The sequence below is a fragment of the Amphiura filiformis genome, chromosome 20 (assembly GCF_039555335.1).
Source record: "Amphiura filiformis chromosome 20, Afil_fr2py, whole genome shotgun sequence".
NCBI classification, from domain to species: Eukaryota; Metazoa; Echinodermata; class Ophiuroidea; order Amphilepidida; family Amphiuridae; genus Amphiura; species Amphiura filiformis.
In genome coordinates, this window is record NC_092647.1 from 58831438 (window position 1) to 58853844 (window position 22407).

At 37.3% G+C, this 22407-nt stretch overlaps 2 protein-coding genes across 2 annotated transcripts in view; both read left to right on the top strand.

Moving 5' to 3' along the window:
• Nucleotides 1-1191: 1191 nt before the first annotated feature.
• The window catches only part of LOC140142443 (uncharacterized), a 35349-nt gene continuing 14133 nt past the window's right edge, over nt 1192-22407 (top strand). The window contains exons 1-2 of the mRNA XM_072164417.1: nt 1192-1366; nt 2751-2822. Coding sequence (XP_072020518.1) covers nt 1218-1366; nt 2751-2822 — 221 coding nt within the window. The 5' untranslated portion in view covers nt 1192-1217. The remainder of the gene's footprint in view (nt 1367-2750; nt 2823-22407) is intronic.
• LOC140142981 (uncharacterized) lies at nt 2872-9984 on the top strand. Its single transcript, XM_072165007.1, has 7 exons — nt 2872-2876; nt 3003-3079; nt 4539-4883; nt 6716-6830; nt 7565-7954; nt 9079-9201; nt 9966-9984. Exons 1-7 carry the CDS (start codon nt 2872-2874, stop codon nt 9982-9984), a joined length of 1074 nt encoding a protein of 357 aa, XP_072021108.1.

Below are 22407 nucleotides of genomic sequence, written 5' to 3' on the forward strand. Positions count from 1 at the left end.
CTTGCAAATTTTCAGGGATAAAATGGGGACGGCAAAGAGTAAAGTGTCCTCAAAATGACTCAAAATTGTATTAGCCCGATGTTGTATTTAACATATCACCAAACAAACAAAAACATTATTGTATCAAAACTTATTGAGCGGTAGTATTCGACGTGGGAAAATAGTAATTCATTTCGGTCGATTAAGAATACTATGCGCCTCCAGCGGTTGCTGGGGAGAGGCCAATATGCGCAGTGCATAATGGGAAAATGTCGGGCAATTCCCACTTGGTCCAATCCCATTTGGTCCAATCCCACTTAGTCCAATCCCATTTGGTCCAAATCCCACTTTGTCCAGACCCAGTTAGTCCAATCTCACTAAGTCCATGTCCCACTTCGGCCATGTCCTACTTAGTCCATGTCCCACTTGGCCATGTCCCACTTAGGTCATTCCCACTAGGGCCATGTCCACTTAGGCCATGTCCCACTAGGTCCATATCCCACTAGGGCCATGTCCCACTTAGGCCATGTCCCACTAGGTCCATGTCCCACTAGGTCCATGTCCCACTAGGGCCATGTCCCACTTGTGGGCCATGTCCCACTAGGGTCATGTCCCACTTGGGCCAAGGTTTTCCTCGATTTTGAATATACACACACCTTGTTGTTACTTAAAGCAACACTCCGGCAATCATTATGCCTTATATGTTAGAAAAACAATTATCAATCACGAATTGCCGGGTTTTGTTTAAAATAAACTCATATTGACCATCAATTGATCAAAACGAATAAAAACAGCCGGCTCTCAACATGCTCAACACGCGCCAAAATTACCTGTTGCAATTGACGCCTTGGTTATTTGTTCTCAATTTAATTATCGTCTTCTTTCATTGTGTTACTGGGTCGTCATTGCCACAGGCAATTTCGGTGCCCGGAGAATTTTACTATCGCGTGGTGAAAGACGGTTGTTTTTATTCGATTTTAATGTCAATATGAGTTTGTTTTAAATAAAACCACGTGATTCGTGCTTGATAATTATTTTTCTGACATACCGTATAAGGCATAAAGTTGTGATTGCTGGACTGTTCCTTTAAGCAAACAATTTACGTTAGTACACAACTTCACAGCCACACTTTTGATTGTGCGTTGGTGTTTTGACAGGGCACTATTATACTTCCAGTATTTCCGCTACGATCAGCATCGTAAATGTATAGTTTCTGTACACATAGGTTTCATCCTGAAATGGGTGCTATAAAATGTAACACTTTGTTCGGGATTTTGAGCCAGAATTTGATTGTAACAATTTCATTAATTTTTCTATTCATAAAAATAACTCCTGGATTTTCAGAGCTTGACAAATTTGGAGGAGAAAACGTCTGTGGACCGAGAATGTAAGTAAATCTTCACATAGGCCTACATACAGTCATGTATTACATGAAAAACACAGTGATAAATATAGCGACTGTTTCTTCCTAGCAATAGGAAATGTATTTTCGATGTGCGGCATATACCGTCGGTTTGTCCAGACACTTTTGGGGAAATTGTGCCAAATAATATGAATTTTATAGAATCTTAGAAGGCTCAACTTCATGATGGGGATCACCAATGTACCCCAGGGTAAGTGGTCCAGGTGAGGTGACATAACAATCAGTCATTTGACTAATTAACCTGAAATATCATTTGTCAATAACTAGCCCACTTTGTCCAAAACAAAGTAGATATGATTTAATTTGCCCTGATTTCTATTTCCAAAAATAATGTTTAAATTTTTTCACTAAGGGCCCTCTGTGTTAAAATTGGGACCCTTAGCTACTTATTGTGTTCGAATTTGGTCCACTATCTGTATTAAAGGGGAATTCTCCGGTTAATTGTTTTTAATTAAAGTGGCATTCCCCGTTTTTTCCATTAAAGTCCAATTCTCCTTTATTTTGTTAATAGTGGCATTCCCCATTTTTGTTAATCTATTTTTGATTAAAGGGGGATTCCCAATTATAACATGTCTAATGGTATTTTGAAAGCCCATTCCCTTTTCCACGAGGGAAATCCTCAAAAGTGATCTACAGACTAGGTCGGTTACCGCACCATGGGCTTTGGCAGTATATTGTAAAGTACCACTATCACACGTTTTCAGATTTTTTCCTGTTTATGTGACACACAACCGGGAGTCACACTTTTGTTTTGTTTTTGAAATATTTAATGCAATAAAAGACCCAAAATATGAATATTGACTCGAGTCTTATGAGTGTTGGTGAGCAAAATACTTTTATTGTATTCTTTATTTATCGAGGGGTCATACATTATGAAAAGGACCTAAAATATAAATAATATAAATAAAGACCTGGTCTTATGAGGAGTTTTACCCCTGTTTAGAAAATAAGTGTATTATATTTTTTACTTTTTTATCTTTCATTTCTCACCCCTCGAGGGTCATACCTTCTTGGCATTTCGAGATATAAAAAGGACCCATATAAATATTGACCCGGGTCTTTATCGAGTGTCATCCCGGGTAGGTATTTATTTTTTATTATAATCTTTACTTTTTCTCTTTCATCATGTTCATGTGACGCCACTCGAGGGGGGTCGTACCTTCTTGGCATTTCGAGATATGTTCATTTAAGACCAAAATGTTGTAAGTAAGTAAATAAGGAAGCAAGTAAAATCTGAAAGACTATTAATAGGCTGATACCATTTCAGAAAATGGTTCAGAAAAAAAAATGCTTAAGCCCAGTGCTTATTAATCATATTGGACGGTTCGTTTTTTATCTTTTTCTTCAGCATATATGGCAACTTTTCAACTACGGTGAGAGAGGTTGTTTCTTGTCCTGCGGGATCATGCGTAGTATACAAGTAAGTTGATAATACTTGCTTGATTTTATCTTGCAAAGAACTGAAGAAAATGCCGTGAGATTATTCAATAAAGGAATTATCAATTATCGCAAACATTCTGATATAAGATTATAATGTTTTTGTACGGTTAAGACAATAGCAATGAGGAGCAAATGTTGACAATGGTTTTTTTTCTTACAGGATCAGATATGTATCACAACTAGACGAAGTATACTGTTGTCCAGGCTTTTCACAGACGGACACAAGTTGTTCAAAAGGTAGGTTATTGCCTTGATCTCATTGTTATTACATGTCCAGTCTAGCTCCTCTATGCTTTGAATGACTGCCATCTTCTCATTCATGCTCCTCGATGCCTTGAATGACTACCACCTTCTCATTCATGCTCCTCGATGCCTTGAATGACTGACTGCCACCTTCTCATTTATGCTCCTCGATGCCTTGAATGACTACCACCTTCTCATTCATGCTCCTCGATGCCTTGAATGACTGACTGCCATCTTCTCATTTATGCTCCTCGATGCCTTGAATGACTACCACCTTCTCATTCATGCTCCTCGATGCCTTGAATGACTGACTGCCATCTTCTCATTTATTTATGCTCCTCGATGCCTTGAATGACTACCACCTTCTCATTCATGCTCCTCGATGCCTTGAATGACTGACTGCCATCTTCTCATTTATGCTCCTCGATGCCTTGAATGACTACCACCTTCTCATTCATGCTCCTCGATGCCTTGAATGACTGACTGCCATCTTCTCATTTATGCTCCTCGATGCCTTGAATGACTGCCATCTTCTCATTTATGCTCCTCGATGCCTTGAATGACTACCACCTTCTCATATTTCATGCTCGATGCCTTGAATGAATGACTGCCACCTTCTCATTCATGCTCCTCGATGACTTGAATGACTGCCACCTTCTCATTCATGCTCCTCGATGCCTTGAATGACTGCCACCTTCTCATTCATGCTCGTCGATGCCTTGAATGACTACCACCTTCTCATATTTCATGCTCCTCGATGCCCGGCCTCGATGCCTTGAATGACTACCACCTTCTCATTCATGCTCCTCGATGCCTTGAATGACTACCACCGTCTCATATTTCATGCTCGATGCCTTGAATGAATGACTGCCATCTTCTCATTTATGCACCTCGATGCCTTGAATGACTATCACCTTCTCATTCATGCTCCTCGATGCCTTGAATGACTACCACCTTCTCATTCATGCTCCTCGATGCCTTGAATGACTACCATCTTCTCATTCATGCTCCTCGATGCCCGGCCTCGATGCCTTGAATGACTACCACCTTCTCATTTATGCACCTCGATGCCTTGAATGACTACCACCTTCTCATTCATGCTCCTCGATGCCTTGAATGACTGACTGCCATCTTCTCATTTATGCTCCTCGATGCCTTGAACGACTACCACCTTCTCATTCATGCTCCTCTATGCTGTGAATGACTGCTACCTTCTCATTCATGCTCCTCGATGCCTTGAATGCCTGCTACCTTCTCATTCATGCTCCTCGATGCCTTGAATGACTGCTACCTTCTCATTCATGCTCCTCGATGCCTTGAATGACTGCTACCTTCTCATTCATGCTCCTTGGGTTTGAATATGTTTTTGACATGCTCTCGCACTTTACGCTATGGAGAAGTTGTGAAGTAGTTTTTCAGTCCACTTATATGTGTTGTTTTTATATTCTTATAGCTTGTGATTTGGGCCGGTTTGGTGAAAATTGTACCCAAATATGTACTTGTTCTGCACATGCGTCGCTCTATGCTAGCCTTTCCAATAGTGCAGTGACGGGGAAATGTGAATGTGCCCCTGGAAGGCAAGGTGCTAACTGTACCGATGTTTGTCAAGGAACGTACGGAGTCAACTGTAGAGGAACCTGTGATTGCAACACAGCTGATTCAGAAGCAAAGTGTGATCCTGTCGATGGCTCATGCACCTGCTCGTCTTTCAAATACTACGGCGACAACTGTGAATTCAGATATGACAGCACTACTGCTTCAAATCTCCATACCAATACCATGGATACCAATATCAAAGGTAAATCCTAAGATTGTTGATCTGTCAATTCATTTTCCTCCTGCGTGTGAGGATCAATCTTGATTGGGTTCTTGTGTGGGTTCTCTCACACCTGCGGGACTAGTACAGACTTGACATTTAGGATGGAATAGTTTTTCGCAAAATTCCAAGACTGGTCCGGAAGGGGTCTGCATAAACCGCATGGGCTAAATATTAATTGGGGTGTGTCGGGAGATAGTATAAAATAATTGTTTGATAGAAAATGTGCTTTCCATGAGTTTGCATTATGGTGCTCATAATGTAACGAACTTGCCTAAAATGGCGGATTTATGGATGCAGAATTTGAGTTTTGTGAGGGACACAATTTTGGACTTGCAATATTGTTCTGTTATTATCAAATTTATAGGGGTTTGAGGTGATATTTCCTAAACTTCGTCAGCAATTGGCATTCTTCACAGCTGAAATACACTTGCAATGTAACATATTTTTGAACACGTGAGGAGCTTAAAATATGGCTCTTAAAAGTGGTACGTAAAGTTTGAATGGCCCCCTTAGGTCAAAAGTTATAAACTTAAGGTACAAAAAAACAACTGCGCGGATTCTTGGTTGTCCAATGAACACACGCTGTTTCTTTGTGTACAGAAAGTTTATAACAGTTGGCCCCATGGGCCCATTCAAACTTTCCGAGTGCGTAACATGGGCCATATTTTTAAAGCTCCTCCCATTTTCAAAATTAGTAGATTTCAAGTGCATTTCAGTTCTGACGAACACCTATTGGTATTTAGGTTCAGTAAATATCACCTCAAACCTCAATAAATTTGATAATATCAGAATAATGTTGCTCAAATTCAGAAATTTTACCCCGACAAAAATCATATTCAGTCTCCTTAAATCCGCCATTTTAGGCTAATTCACTACATTATGAGCGCCATTATGTAAACTAATGGAAAGCACATTTTCTGTCAAACAATGAATTTACGCCATCTCCTGACACACCCCAATTAATATTTAGCCCGTGCGGTTTATGCTGACACCTTAACTCCAGACAAGCCTTGGAACTTTACGAAAAAATATTCCATACTAAATGTCAAGTCATAATGAAGTATCAATATCACAATATTTCTCTAAAAATCGCATAATATTTTGTTGCAAATATAGAGGAGTGTCTTACATTTGGATATTGAGTATATTTTAATAAGATCTTAGAGTCGGAAAGATTCAAGGCCAAAATTACCTGCTACCCGAATTCACCTCAAAATACACAACAATACACACTGTTTGTTTGAGTTTTAAAAATAATGATCTTTGCACATAAACAAATTACAATCTTTGCATTACAATGATTATTTAGTTATGGTATTCCCGACAATCTTCTTCATGTTGTTGATTGCTGTTGATTACAAAGTTCTGTTACACTCAATGTTCCGGATGATGATAATGTTCAGTTCCAACTGTGTAATTCCATGGCAATTTTGTGAATCATTAGGCAATGGTGTTTTTTATCTTTCAATATTTATTAATTATTAAAAATTAAGACAATCAACAACAAATCACACACACACAAAACAAAATAAATAAAGGTATCAAAAATGGTTACACAAATTATGCCGTCACTTCTACCCATCATTAGGCAATGTTGACACTCGCAACGATGTTTCTTTTACTATTCACTTAACATCACTACATTCATAAATTCACATGCAGAATAATATGCAGATCATTTCCTAGATCACGGTGAATTCAAATATGACAGCGCTATTGTTTCGACATTCCAAACTACAGGTAAACTTGACCTTCGAATGTCTTTTCAACGTTTTTTATTTTCATATTTCATAAAATGTGTCTGTTTTCAGTTATGGATAACAAAGGAAATCTAACGATATCTGTTGTCTTAATCGTCGCCGTAGTGTGTACTACAGTAGGAGCTGGGTCAGCTATTATTGGATTTTGGTTATTTTCAAGGAAACGGTAAGCAAACTGATTCTAATAGAAACAGGAACTTCTAGACTGGCGGGCTTTTGGAATTCTAACAGCAAGTGTGGGATCATGACAGTAAAATGTCAGAGATTAAGGCCTACCAGTGGAACAATATGTTTACCAATTCTGAGTTTCATTGCTCCAGCGATTTTGATATGAGAAGCAAATAGTATAGCAGCAAGGAGTTTAAAAAATGGTTGAGTACAACACCCATGTCAACCAATCTTTGATACCATGAGGTATTAGGATAGACTCTCTGGATCACTGCTAGGGGTAGTGGGCTCAAATTGTAGGGTACGTTTTTAGCTAGAGGTCACGAAAGGTCACACACAGGGGTAAAAAAATTGAAACTGCTTCAATCTTGTTGAAAGATATATCAAATTACTCGCCCGATGACAAGGATTAAAAAATTGTAACTATAGTTTATGCTATCTGCGACCTATCGTTACTGAGTCACCTCATTTCTAGGCTAAATGACACGTTTTCGGTTGTACATGGATCAAAATTTTCAATTTACTCCGATTTGAGGCAAAAATAATAACATTATTATTATTGTTGTTATTATTATTATTGTTATTATTGTTGTTGTTGTTGTTGTTGTTGTTGTTGTTGTTGTTGGTGGTGGTGGTGGTGGTGGTGGGTGGGTGGTGGTGGGGGTGGTGGTGGTGGTGGTGGTGGTACCATGGTAGTGTTGCTATTGTTACTATTTACCGCCATGTTTTCAGGAGACTGCGTGAAAACATCACAGAAACTTCCACTGGACCGATCTATGATATCATTCAAGATGAACATCCCCGAGTTGTTCATGATTCAACGACTGGAATTACCTCGACGAATCCAATAACTCACAATTACCCACTGAGTCCAATAACTCACACATACATGGATAGAATAGAAAACACATCTGATCTTGGAAATATACTAATTACATCCAGCGAACCAGTCGCTTACGCTGAATCGACAGGAGTTCCAGAATCAACGTCCAGACTGGATACAATAACGCACACCTATATGGATAGATCACAAAATGTTAGTCCAGAAATACATGGAACTGCATCCACTGGACAAGTCGCTATTAACGTGGAATCGTCCGGATCGAGTAACAATAAATCAAGGTAGGAAACAAGAATATATGTAGGTCTATGTCATATAAATCAATATAGGCAGGCCCAACGTTGTAAATCATCCAGAGTTTTTCGGAACTGGAGATAGATGCCGTTGGTGGCCAGATGAAGGGGGCTATATCCGGCTACCTGTACATCATAGACCCGTGACGTCACGCAGGAGTCACTGGTCTATTAGATATGTCGATTAAACTGCACTTTTTGGCCCAGATCTATGCTGTTTCGTATATTTATCAGCGTTTCCAACCCTTTTGAAACCATTCTAAGGCATTCCATGCGATACAATGTCAAAATTGTCAGTGGATACATCATATATATCTGGGGCATCTCAGATCATCACCTGGTCTGAGCATACGAAAGTAATTCAGGTACGTGTTCCATCAAAGCTTTCGTCGTGTGCTGCCACCTAGCGGTGGTTCCGGGAACTTGGCGTTCAGATATAGATTTATGTAGAAATAAAGGGTCCATGATTAGCAATTGCATTAGCAATAATCGGGTAAATTGCTCGATACATAGAGGAAAACTACAGTATAATAAATAGTATACAGTAACTGCATTTACGCCATGGCCCTGAAAAAATGCCATTGATTTGCTAATCATGGAAATTAGTTTTAGGCGATGCAAGCTTGATATGCGCCAAAATGTCAAAACTGGTCCAATATAGTTAATTTATTGAGCATAGCGTTTGAGACCCCGAGCTAGGTAAAGAAACCAAGTGAAGTTATTCTGTTGGACAAGATGTTACTGATTCCACTGCATATAACATTGTTAATGTCATGATATCTTTTATCTTCAAAAAAGTAAAATATTGCAATTGTATAATTTGTATTGTTACAGTCTATAGTTTTATCTTCAAGCACCGTTATCGTCGTTGTGTTAGATACATGGACGAAGCAAGAGCCGGGGGGGGCTGCCCGTGTGGATAAGGAGCAGTGCGGGCCCTTTTTACATTTCTGTTATTAGCCCTTATTCATTTTCACTTTCGATTAAGGTCCCAGAACCGTTGGGATCCTTGGGGCTCCTGGACTTCGTCCTCCCTGTCCACCCTTACTAGGTTAGATATAAAGTGAGACTAGGTCAATTGTGGTCGTAACTTCGTAGTCAATATCTGTTAGTCTTCCAGATAACACACAGAAGGAAGCTATATCAAAGGATGTCTCTGGTAGCAATGCTGTGTATACTAATAGCATGGAAGAAAGAGATAATGCTAATAGCAAAGTAGTGTGGCAACGTCAAAGGTTTGTTTGTTCGTTCGCTTGTTTGTTTGTTTGTTTTAATTCAGCATTTTCTTCTATACAAGTCCAATTGAAACACTTACTGTATGGGACGTTTCAAGAGCTAAGGTCTGCTCTTTTCATTGTTGGTATTGATTGAAGTAACACTGTCATCACCAGAAATCAATACATCAGAAAGGTGGCTTAATTTGAATTTGAATGTGCCATCAACTCCAGTGTTCATAGAGAAGTCAACTGGCAACCCAAGCAGATCAGTGCATCATCTGGCTGATGAAAAGAGCAGACCTTAGCTCTTGAAACGTCCCATACAGTAAGTGTTTAAAAGAAAATGCTGAATTAATGGAATATTACAGTCCTGATGAACTTAATCAAGAATGTTTGTTTATTTGTTTAAAACGGTCTCTCCGTGTGCAGACACATGGGTCCTGGTGCATGGGATCAGACTAAAACCCGGGACTAAAACAAGATGCTCAAACCAGGCTACAAAGCTTTTATAGCCATGTTGGCCTAAGAGAAGTGAAGATAAAGAAGAAGGAAACGAAGTACTACTAAAATGATCACGAACCTTAGCCTATTGAAACAAGAACTTGTTTGGTTTTTCTTTCATCCTATTCATTCACACAATGCCATGTAATGTGAAAGACGTGTTAATTCCATTCTTTCCCCAAGATGGTATCGTTTTCACATGTAGTGTTTTTGTTTGATCTTGATCTTGATAATGTTTATATTATATCTATCTCTTTTTGTTTCTGTTTCTATATCTGCAGGAACATGAAGTCAAAATGAACCTTGGATATAATATACAGCAATTTGTAAAGAACATCAGTAGAGTTGACAATTGCATTTTACAGTGGCGGCGCGGCGGAAGCATTAAAATTTCGGATATAAAGGACGGGCATAATTTGTGTTTTACTGTGACATTTGCGTGAGAGTATTTGATAGGCCAGTGTGCCCGAAGCGCGTAAAATTGTGCAATGTTACCCATTTTGGTCCAAAACACAGTGTTTGTCGGACTAAAAAAACTTGGTCATACATGAGCAATTATTATTGCTTTATTTTCTTTTAGGATTAAGTAACTGTTGAACGTATCGTAAAAGCCATCTATAGTTTGCCCTAGCCAGCACAAAATAATTAGAACATAAATGCTGACCAAACTCAGTGTTAACACATTTTAACGTCGTGTCTGTATTTCTATGTTTGTGATCCTTACACTTTTTTTACCTTACAATAGTGTTTCTAACCCTCTTTCGTTCCAACTTCCATTGTATTTCTCTTAATGAAAGTGTGTTGAGCTTTCCAACAATATGATCTTGGATAATGAACTGAGTGCAATGCATTGGTCAATTCAAGCTCTCGAGCTAAATGCAATAAGTCCATGACAAGTAAGATTATCTTGAAGAATGCATTTGCACCGAGGACATTATACATTATATACTTCGAGTACATCAGTTATAGTAAAACAGAAGGTAATATTAATTGCTGCATTGACTATTTCAATTTGTCACTATCTCTCTTACGCTCTACATTGAGAGGAAACTATACGGGGCGGTGAGAAAAGAGAACAGATGTGAGATAGTAACCACTTGTGGTCAAAACACTTACACAGTCAATTCTTGCCAAAGTTAAAATGATCCAAGGCACCGTAAACATTCCACTGTAAAGAATACTCGTGGCTAGCGCCGCTCATACTCTTACTACCACTAAACAAACAGTGTGGCGACAGCCTCGAAATAACAATCGACTTTTAAAACCTACATTTTGGTCAAAAATTGTGCGTGAATATGTCGTTTTCAGCAGATTTACCTCATTCGCCTTGCTATAAACATTGAATTGCGTCATCTATTGACTTAATGAAAAAAAAGGTGTTTTTAGCGGAAAGTGTTAGCTTTCGTTCGAATTAAACAAAATTCTGATTGGATGAAGGCAACACTTGGGGTTTTGACAAAAACCAATCACAGATACCTATTTTCCACTAGTCGCCAGCTAGAAGCTCACACAGCTCTTATGATCCTATGCACTCAACCGTGTAGAGTAAACACAGACTGTGTTCTCTACAAGCTACTGCTGCTTGGACGAAATTGTGTGCTCATGTGTATCGAGGTGGAAACTTTGCAATCGTTTTGTAGCCAAACCTTTTCATATTACGTCATGCCAGAAAAACCACAGCGCTTACTTGCTAATGAAATACGAAAAAAATCCGTGTTCGGTTCGGGCCAATCAGAAAGGCCCAGAAAGGGCATACTTAAAGGTTGTCGCCCGACAGTTTGTTTAGTGACGAGGCAGTACAAACCGACTGAGACCTAGACTAGTTTTTAATTGTGTCAGAACGTAATATATGGGTATCATCAATTTCCAAATGAATGTCCTCGAGCAATTTCATGTTATATGGCGACGCTGTGATACACCCACACACCCCCAGTACACACCCTAGCGACTGACTCCTCAGATCCCTACACTTAAAACCAAGCCAAGATTAAAATATATTCATGCAACTACATAAACAGACATGTTTGGCCTTTATTTTTTAAATTTATAGTGACCGTTTCATTCCGTAATTTGAAAATAAATCTTGGATATTAATTTGTATTTAATAAAAAAGTTTTTATTTCAACAATTTACATTATTTTTCAGCTTTAAACGTCTTGTTTTGATAAAGGAGAAAGTGTTTTTATTATGGGTAATTACATGTGCATGCAATAATCCAGTATCAGATCGACAGCGGATCGCCAGGTGCACTTTTTCCCCTCTAGCGGTGAAACATATTTTAATCTTTTTACTCAGGGCTTTGGTGGCGCTGTCACATTTACAACACACGCCTTTAATAAAAATTGGCACGGCCTTAATATACGTGCCTACACTATGTCGGGCACTATGTCCACTACAATATTTTAAAGTAAACTGGCCTCAAAAAGAAACTTATAATTTTTCACAAGGTCATATCTTAAAATCCTCTCCATACAAATGAACACAAATTGCACACAGGATTACTTCAATACTCTACTCTAAACACTGGTCAGTAACCAAACAGTTGTCCAACTGACACAACAGCAAAATGCACTGACATGGAACAACATTCCTGGACCAAATTAACAGTCCAACAGACTTCTTTGGCTGGGTTCCAATTATTCGCCTGGGCTGATATCGTAGGGCAACAAAAGAGGTATCAAAATGCGCAGGAGAAAGCTGCACTTTATATACATTAAATAAGTTTTTGCTATATATTTCAGTTCCCGATATATCTGACCATCTATAATCGTTTCTATACTTTCTGGGTTGAGTTTACTATGGTTGACACTATCGAATGCTTTCTAGACATCCAGTAACATCATTCCAAAATAATTTCCTTGAGAAAGTTGGTATTTGACAAAGTCGTTAAGTATAGAAGGCAAGTCTCTGTTGAAAATTCTGACCGAAAACCAGATCTTTGAAACACAATTTAGAACACTCATTGGACGGTAGTTACAAACATCGAGTATGAAATTTAACATTATTATAAAGCTGTTTGATGTGAATACACACTATCAAATCCATTTTTGTGACATACCTTGTTACAGTTTCATGCTGATACGCAGCACTTCATCAGACCGGCAATATTGCTTCTCCTTCAGTTCCTGAAGTTGCTGACGTTGGCGGCGCTAGAAGCTGGCCTAATTAGCTCAAATTCGGTAAGAAATAGTTCCTTTCATCTCTATTGTCCTCGTCGCCTGATCCAAACTGCCTCTCTAAACCTGTCTTTTGTTCTTGTTGGTCTCACTTGATCTGATATTAGCGTCCTCTTAGCCTGTGATATGGTTGTCTTGGGCAATGTGGTCTGTCAGTAATTGCCGATTTCTTTATTTCTTTGAGCGATTTTTTCTCTGTGACTGAGTAAGCTTTCTCCGCTTCTCTTGATGTTCTTCGAGATGTGTGCCAAAAAACGCGTGACGTTTCGCCAATGATGTAGGTCTTGTTACAGTTCTTGCATGGGATTTCAAAGACATAGTCGTAAGTTTGTATTTTCGACTAGCTTCTTACGCCGCCAACGGCAGCTTCAGGAAAGAAAAATCAAGGTTGCCAGTCTGGTCATAATAGAACATGTTTATCGATCAAATCAATTTAAAAACACTCTTTATTACCAGGCAAGCAAGTGTCTCAAGACTGAATTGCCTCGGGAAGACTTGAACACCCTTTTGTTCCACAAATCAGTCATATACAAGAATGCATGGCTCTTTCTACCCCCGGGGGGGGGGCACTCCAACTTTGGAGGTGACGCGTATGTAGGGCTGTTAAGACCCCCTTTTTCAGCGTCGCTGTCACCCAAAGACCCCATATTTTTTTACGAACACATGAACTGTCACCCAAAGACCCCCTATTTTTTCATTTGATCTGTCACCCAAAGACCCTTACAAGTTCAATTTTAACAGCAACTTTCATTTACCACTGATTTTGTCGCTTATTTTCAAAAAACAAAGAAATTTGAAGCCATTTATAACTAGAAATTCAATTTTCGAGGTTTATGTGGCGCTGTTTCGGCTCTCACCCAAAGATTCCATTTAAAAAAAGGTCATGTTCTCACCCAATGACCCCATAATTTTTACATTTTGCTCTCACCGAATGCCAAAAATCATGCTCTCACCCAATGACCCCATATTTTTACATTTTGCTCTCACCGAATGCCCCTTAGTGCGAAAGTGCCAGCCCTACACCTATATCCATTTCAAATTGAAGTGCCCCCCGGGTTTCTACCTGCATCTAGGGATGGTCAGTTTGTTGGAATTCCTCACATTCTATGATGGGCATTGCCTCGGGAAGACTCATTAATGTTAATGGGCTTCTTCATGAAAGATACTTTCATCGTAGCACACTTAGGCTATTTGGGGTTAATTGCATGTGGTAAATTGTCAAGATGTTCTTGCAGCACAGAATTCGGAAGTTTGAGCACGCGATCTATGCCCGGGGGGGGCACTCCAACTTTGGAGGTGACGCGTATGTAGGGCTGTTAAGACCCCCTTTTTCAGCATCGCTGTCACCCAAAGACCCCATATTTTTTACGAACACATGCTCGCTCCGCGCTCTGTCACCCGAAGACCCCTATTTTTCCATTTGATCTGTCACCCAAAGACCCTTACAAGTTCAATTTGAACAGCAACTTTCATTTATCACTGATTTTGTTACTTATTTTGAAAAAATAAAGAAATTTGAAGCCATTTAGAACTAGAAATTCGATTTTCGAGGTTTTTGAGGCGCTGTTTTGGTTCTCACCCAAAGATTCCATTTAAAAAAAGGTCATGTTCTCACCCAATGACCCCATTTTCTTTACATTTTGCTCTCACCGAACAATGCCGAATGCCAAAAATCATACTCTCACCCAATGACCCCATATTTTTTACATGTTGCTCTCACCGAATGCCCCTTAGTGCGAAAGCGCCAGCCCTACACCTATATCCATTTCAAATTGAAGTGCCCCCCCCCCCCGGGATCTATGTTGTATAATTGACACATCAACGTATTTCAATGTTACCGATGGAGTATCAATGGCCGAGGCTTACGAAGCCAGCAAGCAAGACAAATTCAAATTATATGCGGCGGTACAAGTCGTAAAACGTGTATTTGCGTGATGATAATGTCAACATTGTATTTGATAATAAGCATTAAAAATGCAAAATTGCTTGAAATAATGAATTGACCAGATCCTGACATGGAAAGGTCATGCTGATAACCATGAAAAAATGTGTCTAAGGGTATAGGAGATGTTAACAAAATTAAACATTTCATATCTGATCATATTCTATATAATATTCATTATATTGTACACTAATACTTTATGTTAATTACGGTATTATAGCATGGGACAGCACTTGTAAGACATACTTAGAAAATAATATTCAAGCTGCAAAAAATGGCACTTCGAATGGATCATATAGTCATTACCCAATTAATTCCCTGTATGGCATAAAGTCATTTTCATTGTGTATATAATAATATTTATCATAATAGTTTCTTGAATATTCGTGACCACAAAAGGTTTTTTTGTTTTTGTTTTTGACAGAGTGTAAAAGAGGAGGAGGGGGTTTATGATGACATTTGAAATTGAAACTTAATTTAGGGCAGGATTACTTCCCAGCAAACACAAAAACGTTTTAAAAACGTTTTAAATAAGTTATATTTTGGCTTTTGGTTTAGGTAAAAACGTTTTAATAACATTAAATTGTCGGGTTATATAAAGATCATGATAACGTTTTAAAACGTTTTGTATGAAAACACACTACAACAATATTTTTAAATGTTTTCAAAAATGTTATTGTAAAATATTTTTGCAAACATTTTAGCCAAATATTGTGTCAATACTTAAATAACATTATGTTAAAATATTTGAACCCAGCAAACACAGAAATGTCCTTAAAATGATTTTTTTTCAAAACCTTTTAATAACATTTAAATGTCGGGTTATATAAAGGTCATGAAAACGTTTTTAAAACGTGATTAAAAATATTTTGGGCAAACATTTTTCGCAAAATATGTTTTCAACACCAAAATAACATTCTCTTTAGAATGTTTTGTATCAAGTTTTCAGGAATGTTTTTGGAATGTTATTAAAACGTTTTTATACCCATTATATAACCCGACATTTAAACGTTTTCTGTAAAACATTTTTGTTTGCTGAGCAGTAGATTATCAAAATGTTTTTAAGGTTATGAAAACGTTTTATACTCTTAATATACCCTTTATATAACCCGACATTTTAACGTTTTCTGACAACCTTTTATATCCTTTTTGCGAATGATGTCGAAAACGTTTTGTCTTTGCTGGGTTAATACCAACCTGTACCTCCTCATTCAATTTTTGTGTTTGTTTTTTTGCTGTTGTATTTAAATATTGCATGAAATAAAGATGAATGTATGAATTTATATACGATGGCGACGAAACTGACTGGGCCAATGCGAGTACCCTGAGGCACACCCCGGGACACACCACCATTCAAAGGTTCCCAGTTACTAGTTTGTCCACGTTAGCGTACACATTGTTCCTGTTCATCCAAGACGCTGGCAATAACAAAGTGTGGTCGTCCACTTAGGTCAAATGCTTTACTGAAATTTGCAATAGCGATGGTGCTGCCTGGAAACGCCACCATTAAACGGTTTGTTTGTTTACATGTGTGGTTTGAAAACCAATGGTATAGTTAGACTTGTTTCAAGTCCTTTGGCGTCCATAGTTAGTGAATGTAAAATTCATGGAAGCTTTGCCACATCTTCCAAAAATTTCTATTACTTTCCAAAGTTTTGAAGTTATCTATTCTTTCAAGATATTTATTTACCATCATAACTTTGTGAAAATCTATTTGACATTTGAATTACTAGATTGTGGACTTTCTTATCATACTTTACCCCAGGCATACTGTGCACTGCAGGGGTACAGTTTGAGCAAAATACACACCATGCCCACAAGGTATACTTTCTCCCTAGCTCATGTTGCCAGCACCAAGTCCTACACAAAAATTCTGACCTGACTAAAAATCTGAGGGATACTTTAAACCACAGATATTGGAGGTGTTTCAATATCTTTGCTTCAACCATAAGAAGAGCATGAACAGAGAAAAAGTAAGGAGAAAGACTTGATCAAGGCTATGGTATAGTTAGACCCTCCCTCGGGAGCTCTCGGGTCAATGGATAGCGACTGGTAATGGTAATGTTAATGTAAACTATAATATTTTAATGAACTCAAAACACGTACTGTCTGAATCTGTAGAGAGTTTGCCTTGCACTTAAGGGGGTGTAATACCCTGATTTTCATCAGAACCCCTCTTCTTTTTTTCTTGCACATTTATGAAGTACATAAATATGTTCATCACCTCATGTCCTGAACTTATAAAATATCTCTACCTACAAAGTGCTTTTAAACCATTTTAGTATATCATTTTTGCCCTATATATTTTTTGTTTACCTGTTACTATGGGATTATAGTAACTCAGTATGTGTGCCTCATAACAAAACATAATTTACTCTATTCAAGTAGTACTTGAATAGAATAAATTATATCTTTTGTTATTCCATCGTCAGATTGTGATCAACCAGGCATGCTAAAATATCTCTTCCACAATGAATGGTATAGCAATAGCCTCTATCATGTGTTGTTTGGAAAAGAGATTTCTATAAAGCTATAGGTCATCATAGGTCAGGTTATAGGTCACCTGGCTGAGGTCAAATTTGGGCATCCATTTTGAACAACATGTGATATATCAACATAGTTATAATGAGGCATCAATTTTGATATTTGGTCTAGCTTGTCTTTTACTGGATATATAATGCTATGATGGACAGAATAACATTTCTTGGGAATGAATGTAAATGGTGAGTACAATTTAGATTAGATAGTTGAAATAGATTGGAAAAACGAAGGTAAAATTGGTACCAAAATCACAAAAATGAAGCTTATGAAAAACTACCTAATCTGATGGTATAGATGAAGAGAAATACAATTTTTTCCACATAACTGTAGTTTGGTTGTGGAAACTTTTTACCTATATGGCTTAATTAGGTTTCAGTGAAATAATGTCGTTAGTTAAAAATAAAAAATATAGCTCAACATTGAAAATAGAAGCATTTTAACCAGTTCGTTTGTTGATAGGTGTGGAGCACTGAAAATCACCAAGTTCATGAAGTCATCAAGAACCACTTATTCCCATTTTACATATCAACATTATTTCTCTAATGTGTTAGCAACATGTATCCAAAATTTTAACGAAATCCGTTGATAGTAAGCTTTCCAAAATGAAGTGAATTTAAAACATCGGCGATGTACCACCTTTTGGCTCCTACCTGTAAAAGCATAAGCTACATTGATACCGATGCCACCAATAGAACGAGAAGATTTGCCCCTTCATTTTGCATGTGTAGTACCCCCTTAAAGTCATAATGTACGATTTCCCTCAAATTTGAATTTTGTTATTCTTCACCCATAAAGCTGAAATAATATTAGTAATAACTGCCAGGAAGGGTTTCTGTCCATTTTAAAGCTGAAACAAAAATGAAAGAAATCCTACTGCTTATTTTGGCCATTTTACATGCATTTCTATGGAGGACTTAAGGGCTGGGGTATGAACGTTTGGACAGTATTTATTTTGGGTCATTAGAGCACATCAGACATATCGAATTGCATTCTGAATACGAAGAATGTCATTCTGATATCAAATAATTTTGATTTTTTGAAATTCGCAATTTAATGCACATTTTATGGCAAATCATTAAAAATTGATATTTTTGATATTTAACAGTATTTGAAGTAAACTTTATAAATCTGATGATTTATACTTAAAGTTAATGTAGGTGGGATGAAAAGCCGACGATCAATTGAAAATTTTGACCTTTCGTATTGAAGATATGGATTTTTTTCCCAAAACACCAAAAAAAATTAGGTCTTTTGGGAAAAAATCCATATCTTCAATATGAAAGGTCAAAATTTTCAATTGACCGTCGGCTTTTCCTCCCTGCTACATACACTTTAAGAATATATTATTAGATTTATATAATTTACTTCGAGGACTGTTATATATCAAAAATGTGAAAAATATCAAATTTTTATAATTTGTCATAAAATTTGTATTATAAAAAAAAAAAAAAAAAATCAAAATTATTTTATATCAGAAAGACATGCTTCGTATTCAGAATGCAATTCGATAGGTCTGAGGTGCTCTCATGTCCCACAAAAAATACTGTCGAAACGCAATAAACGCTCATTTTAGATCCCTTAAAGTCACAATATGAAGTTGCTCTGTTGACCCACAAACACAACAAATTCGACTGATTTCATTTTTATGCAAATTGTGATATGTATAAACATTACAAATATGCCAAAAAATCAGGTTTGAAAAAAATTAATAAAATTCATCTTATAAAATAACGGCTTTAAAGGCCCTAATTAGAAAACCTCATTCCCCAGAGAAAGATCAGACAGTAGACCAGACCATGGCCAGACTGTAACATAAGTAGGTTTATTGAAGGCATGGAAATTCTTCCCCTGGGCCATCCAATATGCCTTGAATTAGTCGGATTACAACTAGTATCTACTGGTCAGTAGTCTCATTTCCACATCTGTTGTTTATATAGCTATGGCTTTAAATACCCTAAAAAATAAACTTGATTTTGTCTTCATAATGTTTTCACACGTTTCCAAGTTACACCCAAATGGAATCAGCCAAATTTGTTGTGATTGTCAGGTCAATAGAGCAAGTTTGACATTACTGTATATCATATTCAGACATTAAGGCCCCTATATGAAATTAAACAGCGATAAAAAAAAAACCCATTGGGTTTCTTTCACTTTACCTTATTATTTCGGTAGAAACCTTTCTTGACAGCAAATAACTAATATTATTTCAGTATTTTGAGAAAAACATTACGTTATGTTACCTGAAGAGATTTGATCATATCTCATCTCCTTTTTAAACCAAATCGACGGTAATAACTCTTGTATTGAGGGATCAACAATTAACCACAAATTGCCTCAGGCAAAACTCACTTTCTCTAATGCCTCTAGCTATAATGACATCCTTGTGATCTGGTCAACTCATTGACAGATACGAACCTCAGGAGGGAATTCAATTTTTGATCAATTCTCTCCAGGTAGTGAAACGTAATGAAAATAACAAAATTCAAATGGAATGGAAATCGTGGATGGTGCAGTACTTTCAGAGGATGGTGCAGTACTTTCAGAGTCTCCCATTGGAAGATTAGGAAGATTTTCAACATGGGGGGGCTGAAAATTGGAAAAAAAAAAAATTGGTGGGCCCACCTGGGGGTGTCGGAGGGGTTCCCCCCCTCGGAGTCAGAAAATTTGGCAAAATATAGGTCAAAAACACCCATTTTCCTTCTATTTATCATGATTTTTTTACTTCACCTGGGGTTATTGGGAGGGGGGCTGAAAGGTATTCCAGCCCCCGCACCAAAATTATTGAGGGGGCTGAGCCCCCGCAAGCCCCCCGCGGTTCCTAAGCTTATGTCAGGTTCTAAGTTTACCTCTCAATCAACATCCTTCTCCAACATGTCCAACGCCACATCTCAGCTGCCATGGTTTTATTTTCGTCTGCCTAAAACAACTTTTAACTCTCCATACAGCACTCCACACAAGTCATTTTACCAGAAAGAAAAATTGTTGGGAATGTTGTCCTGGATTTTGTACCAGAAAGAAAGATTGTTGTGAATGTAATTGTCCTGGATTTGATATCACTTTTGCAGTAAGTATTACCAGTCTTTAGTGAACCTAAATATCTAAAACTGCCCTTTTCGTTATCTATCGTGATGTTAAATTTTGCATGTTATATGTCCATGGCAAAAGTATTCACAGACATGCAACGTGTGTTTATTCACTTGCAACAAAAAGACATAACAGATGGACCAATTGCTTCCCGCCTGTGCCAATTATTTTGTCGATACAACAAATATTTTCGACCAGCTTCTAGCGCCCCAAACGGTAGTGACTTCATGAAAGAAGAAGTAAGGTTGCCAGTCTGATGAAGAATTTAAAGAAAGTCACAATTTATTTGAGTGGTAATGAACGTGATGAGAATTTTGTAAGCGGCAATAAGCAGTAATACGCCTATGATACGAAACTTATGTGAAGAGAAATCGGAATGATTTTAATCATTTTAAAAACAATAGAAAATGGTACAATTTGAAAAGAATAACGGTGTGAAAAGATATTTTTAATGCATATCACCCTTGCATAATGGTGCTCTAAATTGAGAAGCCCAATCGGACCGTTATTGATGGTTACCGATTGATGATTATAAGTACACTGTGTCAAAGTTGATTTTTGATAAATAATCAAATTATGTTATTAATCATGATGAACACATTCAATTGAATTCAAAATTATTTATCACAAATAAAGTTTTCAATAAATTGTCATAAAAAGGGTTTATATAGGTCTATTTGTTAGTGACAGTAAAAGTAAAGTATAGGCCTACATTTTATATGCTATCGAATGCAACATATCTTGGCATAATTGTAATGTATTTATATGTAATTATTTCACACTTTGTAATCTGTTTGACTTTGCAACAAAGTTTTTTCCCACATTTTTCCCATTTTCCCACAAAGTTTCAGTAAATATTCTGATTTCATTTTCCCAGCGCGATACCACACTGAAAGTAAAGTTTGCACACGTTCATGACTAGAATACTTTGTTCTAAAATCATGACACTGATTAAACTTTTAGATTTACACTGATTAAACTTTTAGATTTAAGATTCAAGGCAAACATATTGAAGAATAATCTTAATCATGTTAAGAATGGAAGAAAGCCTCGTTATACCTGAATAATAACAGTAAATGCAATGTAACCTTGGAACACAGATAATCATTCATTCTTTTAGGATATTAGTTTCGAAATGACGAAGGAATAAGATAATATCGTACAAGGTAATTTCATTAGCTTTTATTGTATGCACAAAAAGAACAAGTAGCAAACGTTGCGAAAATATTATTTCTTAAGTCGTGTTCACACGGTCGGACTTAAGTCACTTAAAACCGGTAATACATGTAATAAGTCACTATTATCGGCTTAAAGTCGCCTATTATCGGTAATAACTCACTTATGTCCGACCGTGTGAACACGACTTTAAGGTGACACATTAATACTGGTTTAGTATATTATTATTTAAAAAATTTATGGTCCACCCGTGAAAGTAAGTTATTCAATATTAATCCTAGAACTACTGAGCCATATTTTGTAGCACGGACTACGAAGGGGGGTTGCACCCACCCTAATGTTGGTACCAATGTATAGCAATGGGTCTACTCTATCTATTGATACCAAAATAAGTACAAACATTCCCAACGCTATGACGTCACAATGTGAGCGCGCCCATGCAAATTTGGGAATTTCTGGCTGTGTACTAAAGTATAGGCAAAATTGATTTTAGGCTAAAAATTTCACGAACATGCGTTTTCACCGAATTTTCTCCTAAATATAAAAGAAAATGACTATTTTAACCTAAATAACAAGTAGAAATAATTTGACAAGAGCCTCACCACCCTCTCTGACATTTTTGATGGCCGGTCCTAACCCCCGGTAAGGTGTTGGGGTAAAAATTTTATCACTAAAATGAACGCAAAGGATGGATCTACGATTAGATTAGGTCGTTTGGGCGTAAACACGCGCATTTTCTTTATGGCGGATGAAAAATCTTAGAGATGGTGGTACAATCCCCTAAATTATCCATATTCAGGCAAC